This window comes from Xyrauchen texanus, chromosome 44 (genome assembly GCF_025860055.1).
Source record: "Xyrauchen texanus isolate HMW12.3.18 chromosome 44, RBS_HiC_50CHRs, whole genome shotgun sequence".
NCBI lineage: Eukaryota > Metazoa > Chordata > Actinopteri > Cypriniformes > Catostomidae > Xyrauchen > Xyrauchen texanus.
In genome coordinates, this window is record NC_068319.1 from 2,868,595 (window position 1) to 2,876,554 (window position 7,960).

Sequence of the window (7,960 nt, forward strand, 5' to 3'; positions counted from 1 at the left end):
GTTGGCCATCTGTGAGGTACAGAGTGTTTCAGGAATGAAATGACCCCCTGCATGTTTACTCTGAAACAGGACTATCAAAGACAGTGATTCGTCTATTACAGGATACAATGATACGGTTTAACTCTCAGTTTGGTGTCATTTACCATCAACTCTAAAGGATGTAGCAAACATTAAAGATGAATTCGTTTTAGTTTGAATAATAAAAAAGCCAGACTTTTTAATGTGGTCTCAGAGTTTTGGAGCACACTGTCTGGTATTCAATGTATTTTTTAAACCACATTATTGTCATGCATAAGATTAAACAAAATCTTAAATCAGACCCTTTCTTCATCAGCCAGTTGTACAACTCCAAACCCATGCAGTGGTCAATAATTAATGTGAGGTCTACTTCAAAAGATTGCGAGTAAGAAATGCAGGTTAATAAGGTTAATCTGTTTTCAACAGCACAACTAGAGAAGTTCCTCTGTGTAATTGAGCTGTAGAACCGCAGAGCTGCAGGCACGCTCCTTCTGTAGGACCCTTGCTGGTGCTACTCCACATCTTCATCGCTGTGGACAAAGATGCAGGTCAGGCAGGGTCAGAGACACTGGTGACATCTGCTAATTGTCCCGGTGGGCCGGCTAAACCTCACTCCCTGAATACCAGCAGTATAGTAGTTGTTGGCGCCTGGGAGGATGCTGCCAGCTGTCACGGTGGGCCACCTCTGGAGACTTTACAGATTATTTACAACATTATACTGCCTTTGTCTGCATACTCCTACCGTGCACACAAGTCATTAAGGAAGAGAGGAGCACACATTAACTGCATATCACCATCATAGACTACAGTTACTTCTACAATGTGCACAAATACTTAAAACCTTAAACCTTGCGCTGCCAGTACATATTAACACACCAACAATGCATAAAAAAGACTTTAAGAGATGTATCAAAATTTCCCACTAAAAGAGCTTCTTGTGAGTAAACTGTCCTATTTCATACATTCATAGGTTGCATTTTAAAATGTAACTTTAACTGTTACTCAACTTGCTCTGCAGTAGGTTTATTAACAGAATAGTACATACAATCCTACATAAGTACATACTTAATAAACTAAATTGCACAATTTCTTGTCAATATAGTGTTTATTTTGTAAAATAACATTGTAACTATTTACAAAAGTATTAATGGTTATTATTATTTAAAATATGTTATTATAATATATAAAATATTTGGTCATCTAAATTATTGAACCCTTATTTTGAAATAATTTCAAACATTCAGTATTCCAAAGTCCATAATTATATATATATATATATATATATATATATATATATATATATATATATATATATATATATATATATATATATATATATGTATTGTTTTTATTTATTAATTAAAATGTTTATAAATCTTAACATATTTCCAATATATACAGACACAATACATATATAATAAACACATACAAAAACAGTTATTAAATATTTATTTTAAGTAAATTAAATGGTATATAGTATTTTATAGTATGAAATTGATTTTAGCATTGTGGACTTTTGAATACAGTAGGTTAGAAAATATTTCAAAATAAAGGTTAAATAATTTAGGTGACCAAATCCCAAAAAGTTAAAATATTAAGATAAGATAATATAAGATAGATACTAAAACACTAAAAACACTAAAGCAAACACTATATATATATTTAATAAAATATATGTGTTTGTGTCTATATATATTGGAAATGTGTTAATATTTGTAAACATTTTTAATAAATAAATATAAAAACAATTATATATATATATATATATAAAAAGAGAGAGAGAGAATTAAATTAAATATTTAACTAATAAATAATATGAATTAAATAATTGCATAATATGTATATATATATAAATATGTATATAAAACACTAAAAATAAAATACACTAAAAGAAAACACATATATATATATATATATATTGTGCTTTCTTTAGTGTATTTTATTTTTAGTGTTTTCTTATTTTAACTAATTATTATTTGACCTTCTTGTGATTTGGTCACCTAAATAATTGGAAATTTATTTAAATTAAATAAATAAATAAATAATAATAATAATAATAATAATAAAAAAATATATATATGTTTTTTTGTTGTTGTTTTTTTTTTTTTTACAGTTATTTAAACGTTTCATTTTAATGAATTAAATAATTTAATCATGCATTTTAAATACCTTATTTTACTATTTTATTTTTACTGCACACTTCTCTCCTGCAGAACTGAAGATGATTCATTTCCATGACAACAGCCTCTCGCGCGTTCTGCCACCGTAAAATCACACAATTGCAAATAACAACAAGCGCTGATACAAAAAACTACACGGGTCTTCAGAAAAGACGACATTTTAACCAGCTGCAGGGTAATAAATGGCAAAGAAAGCGTGTCACCCACTGAGACACATTCACATGTTAAAGTGTGTGAGGAGGAGTTTGATGGTTTGGTTTAAATCTGCTGAAGTCCTTTAACATGTTAATTTTACACGCGTGTGTTTGAAGTGTATATAAAGGATATGAAGTGATGGAGACAGTCAGATATCAGAGGACTTTGAGACAGAAGGACACATTTTCTTACAGCTCTCTTAACTTACTATAAAGATGCATGAAGAAACTAGGACTTCTGCACTGCAGGAAAAACCTCTTTTTCGGTCGCAGATATTCTGGATCCATCGAAATTTAATGGGAAACACCAGACGATACAGAAAACAACCTTAGGTCAGTTTCCCGCGCTTTCTATTTAGGCAATTTATAAAAAAAATTAAAATACTTATTATAAACCAGATATCATGAAAGTCGTAATAATAGTACGAGATGGCTCAATCGTAAGAAAGTGTTGTCTCGTGCAAAGGTTTCCTAGGTGTAACTCAAGTCTAACCCAAACTTAAAGCTAACCATAAACATCTAACAGCTTAAAGGGATAGTTCACGCTAAAATTCCACAAATGTGTGACTTTTGTTTTGCTGAACACAAATGAAGATTTTTAGAAGAATATTTGAGCTCTGTAGGTCCTTTTAATGAATTGTGGCTAGAGCTTTGAAGCTCCAAAAAGCTCATAAAGGCAGCATAAAAGTAATCCATACATTTGCAGTGGTTTAATCCATGTCTTCAGAAGTGATATGAGAGGTGTGAGTGAGAAAAAGATCAATATTTAGGTAATGTTTAGGTCACAATTCTTCTTCCTGTCTAGTAGGTGGCAATATGCATGAAGAATGCAAATCGCCAAAAACAAACGAAGAAGAATGTAAAAGTGAAAGTGGAGATTTATAGTAACAAAGGACTTAAAAATGTACCTGTTTCTCACCCACACCTGTCATATCACTTCTGAAGACATGGATTTAACCACTGGAGTCGTATGGATTACTTTTATGCTGCCTTTATGTGCTTTATGGAGCTTTACAGTTCTGTTCACCATTCACTTTGCATTATATGGACCTACAGAGCTGAAATATTCTTCTAAAAATCTTCAATTTGTGTTCTGCAGAAGAAAGAAAGTCATACACATCTGGGATGGCATGAGGGCGAATTAATGAACTATTCTTTTAAAACCAGACCCTAAACATAATATTGTTCTGATGGCGTTTCTTTTCCTCTTACATTTCAGAAGAACCAACAAATAAAGAAAATAACATGGACATAGTCCCTTCCTCCGCATCCAGCGAAGACCACAGAGGTTCCAGCGCAAAGGGCAAGTCGAAGCGCATCCGTACCGCGTTCACACTGGATCAGCTACGCATACTGGAGCGAAGCTTCCAGAACAGCCACTATCTGTCCGTGTTTGAGCGGCACGGCATCGCCGCAGCCCTCCGTCTGTCAGAAACTCAAGTGAAGATCTGGTTTCAGAACCGACGCACCAAATGGAAGAAGGAACGTGAGGGACATGGAGGAGAAGAGCAGAACTATTACACCGCTCAGGCGATTGCGCAAAGTGCGTTTCTGTATGCCCTGCCTGGACAGCATACAAGTCCTGTGCATTATTACCCACAAACCCCTTACCTGAACCCAACTCACCCTCACAAGACCCTTATGCTGTTCTGAGCAAACAATCCTTCCAGTAGGAACCAAACAGCGGTTTACAGCCATAGAAGAATCGTTAAGTTCCACAAAGAACTTTTAAGTCTCCAATTATTAAGAAAACCACCTAAATAAACTACTGTAGAACCCATGAACCAATACACTGATCTGAAAAACCGAAAAATGTTTTTTTTAAGGTATAAGCATTTCAACTTCATAACAAAAGTCCAGGAAAATGACTTATTTTAGACATCTAAATATTTTATGTTTCATTTAATTGTTAAAAATGATGGAATTTTGTTTTGAAATTGAAATGTGTAAATCTTAAAAATAGGCTAATATATATATATATATATATATATATATATATATATATATATATATATATATATATATATATATATATATATATATATATATTATTATTATTATTATTATTTTTAATATGATTTTAAGTGTTTTAACAAAATCGGTTCTTGATAAGAAAAGGTTCTTTACTCTAAGATGCTGCAAATATATTTAAGCAATATTCCCATTTTTAAGAATGGACACCAGCAACTTACTGTGATATTTAAGTTTTTGTTTGAACTAATTGTCATTATATTTGATCATTTTATTTATATCGGATTTTAAATGTATGTAATTTTATGTGTCATCGTGTAAAACGAACAATAAATGTTATATTTTTGCACTAAGGGTCAATGATTTTTGGATACTCAAATGCATTCAGGTATTATAAAATAAAATATTTTAATCACTTCAGTGAGTCATTAATGTTTTTTTATGCTATACATTTCAAATTTGTATATTATTTTTTCCCTTCGAAAATGTATGAAACCAACATGAATACAAAGATGTAATTTCTAAGTACTTCTTCTACGCTACATTTTATAAAAAGATTGCTTCCTTCATTATCAAAGTGAAACGTTTTTAGAGTAAATTAAAAAACAGCACCAGATTCGTAGCTCAGTGAGTATTGATGCTGACTATCATCCCTGGAGTCGCAAGTTTGAAGCTGAGTGACTCCAGCCAGGTCTCCTTAGCAACCAAATTGGCCCGGTTGCTAGGGAGGGTAGAGGCACATGGGGTAACCTCCTCGTGGTCATGATTAGTGGTTCTCGCTCTCAATGGGGCGTGTGGTGAGTTGTGTGTGGATCGTGGAGAGTAGCATGAGCCTCCACATGCTGTGAGTCTCCACGGTGTCATGCACAACGAGTCACGTGATCAGATGCACGGATTGGCGGTCTCAGAAGCGGAGGCAACTGAGACTCGTCCTCCGCCACCCGGATTGAGGAGAATACTGCACCACCACGAGGACCTACTAAGTAGTGGGAATTGGGCGTTACAATTTGGGGCAAAAAGGGGATAAACATTTTTTTAATTTACAGATCGAGGGAAGAAAGAGGTGACTGATGAAATAGCAAATGATAACAGTAGTAACATTAGAACATTAAGAAATGTTTGAAATGACGCCGAATGAGTCCAGCAGACAAACATCTGTCTGTAATTTAACACGTGGATTTTATTAACATCAGATGTCAGTTGGCACTAGCAATAAATAGTTGCTTATTCATGGTTTTATAAGAGATTCTTTCATTCCACTATTTGAGTTTGCTTAATCCTTGTAAAGCAAGTCTAACCAGGAACTGAATCATACATTTGTTGGTTTCAAGCAAAACATTTGAAACATTATAAGATGACACAACGACTGACATAGTGTGTTTTTCCGAAAGCAGACTAAATCAGTTATTTTTACAAACTCTTGGCATTTAACTAAATGACTTCACCTTTTAGGCCTTATTTGGTATTGCTCAGACTGAATTTTTATTTTTTTTCTTGTGGTGAAATAAATATAGCAGAAAAGATTATTAACGCTCTTATAAGTGAATATAAATGCTAATTTTTGTGATTTTTTTTTACATTGCTTCATCATGTTTAAATCCTAAAGGAGAAAACTCATCTTAACTTTTTAAATAATTAATGAGCTTGAATGGTTTCACTGTTTTACACTAATTTTATTGTTATATTTGGTAACTTCTTGTTTTGTGAAGTCTGAAGTTAATTTTCTACTCTAAATGACCTGTTCATGATCAAAACAATTGATCGGTTGTTTGTTCCAGTCATCATGTTTTATGCAACAAGTCTTCAGTATGAAAGGCAGATTTTGTCCATTTTAAATAAATTCATAAAAATGAAAATAAATACCCGATTAACCATTTCATTATTAAAAAGTGTCCTTAAAATATGTGCCAAAATTAAAAAATTCAATTAAATGATTTAATTTTCATTTTGATATTCTCTATAATAATGCATCCTCCCTGTCAAATTAAAAATTAAATAAAATTGATGATTTGACATTACATTTTCACCACAATCTCCAGGCACGACAACGGCAATTGTGAATTATAATTTATTTTTTTACAAAGCTTTTTCTTAATAATCACGCAATAATAGTGACAGAATTTAAATTCAAATGCAAAGATCAGTTTTAATTTGATTTTAAATTTGATGTTTTATTTATCAATGTATCAACGAGTGGGTGGTGCTCATCCTTTCATACAGTGCTTCTCACACTAGGGGGCGCTGAGAGGTTAAAGGGTGATGTTCATTTCTCTTGTCCTTCCGTGACAGTGAATTGAGAGCTGCAACGCTTTTCGGGCCGCAAGAGTTGTGATATCAAGTATACATTTGAAAATAACCAGCATTACAGAAAATTACACAAATTACTGTATTGATTTTTGTTTCGTCAGCCAGTCATTTAGCACCAGGTTCTCCACAAACGTGCAGTGCATGATGGGAGAGGGGCAGCACTCCTCCGGGCGCGCCCTGGTTCGAACGGCTCTCCTCACCGGGCCCTCACAGGCCAATCGGAGTCCCGTGCTGCTGCGGTATCATGTCTTAGAGGCGTTCAGTCATAATCCCACAGATGGTGGCTTCACACCAGTGGCTCCTCAGCCAAGCACACGCACCAAATGTCTGAACCTGCGGTTCCTCTCGTTCTGAGCAGGATTACTATTCAACACATCATCATCAGTAGGGTAAAACTAACCTGTCTCACAACAGTCGGAATCACACTTGTAAATATGTGCATCATACTTCCAGCAGGCTTTATTCAGCAGATGATACAAGTAACATAAACAAGTCAATTCAGTCTATTTGGTTTATTTCCCACCACAGCAAATTAAAACCCCAATAGCCCCTAAATCATAGTATCAAAACTACAGAAACGTTTGATCTGCTTGGATCTGCCATTCGGCATAATCATAAGCGTCACACACCAACAATGTCATGCGGCGATCCAGTAATGAGAGAGAGTCTCAAACTCATGCAATGTGTCTGATGAATGTATTTTCACAAGTCAGTGCTCTCGTTTTGATTGGGATGCTTATAGGCTAAATATGGATGTAATTATGAACAAAGGAAGTTTCAATCTTGGATGAACTCAACAAATATCAGTAATGCATTTTTCTGTAATGCTTGGTATTTTTAAATGTATACTTGATATCACAACTCTTGCGGCCCGAAAAGCGCTGTATCGAGGATTCTCGGAAGGACACATGAAATGAACATCACCCTTTAACCTCTCAGCGCCCCCTAGTGTGAGAAGCACTGTATTAAACGATGAGCACCACCCACTCGTTGACACAGAATTTACATGTTGAAAATGAAATAAAAAAATAAACGATACAAATAAAAATACAATTAAAACAGCATTTTGCATTTGAATTTAAATTCTGCCATTATTATTGCGTGATTATTACATTTAAATTATTATTACGATTTTTTAGCTGTTTCATTTTAAAATGGGCTAAAGTGAGTCGACGCGTTATGCAGAACGGACCACAAAACGGTGCCGCGTTATGCAGAAAAGGACAGCGAACACCCTCCCGCCAGTTGCTATGTAAAATCCCAGGCCGATTTCTCTTCCCAGTCCAGCCC

The 7,960-nt window shown here is 34.2% G+C and overlaps 1 protein-coding gene across 1 annotated transcript; it reads left to right on the forward strand.

Annotated features, from left to right (window-relative positions):
• Window positions 1–2,608: 2,608 nt before the first annotated feature.
• Window positions 2,609–4,134, forward strand: pnx (posterior neuron-specific homeobox). The gene is given in 3 exon segments (XM_052116788.1): window positions 2,609–2,636; window positions 2,639–2,725; window positions 3,612–4,134. Coding segments are annotated over 3 exon segments (549 nt in total). The 3' UTR covers window positions 4,046–4,134.
• The last annotated feature ends 3,826 nt before the right edge of the window (window positions 4,135–7,960 follow it).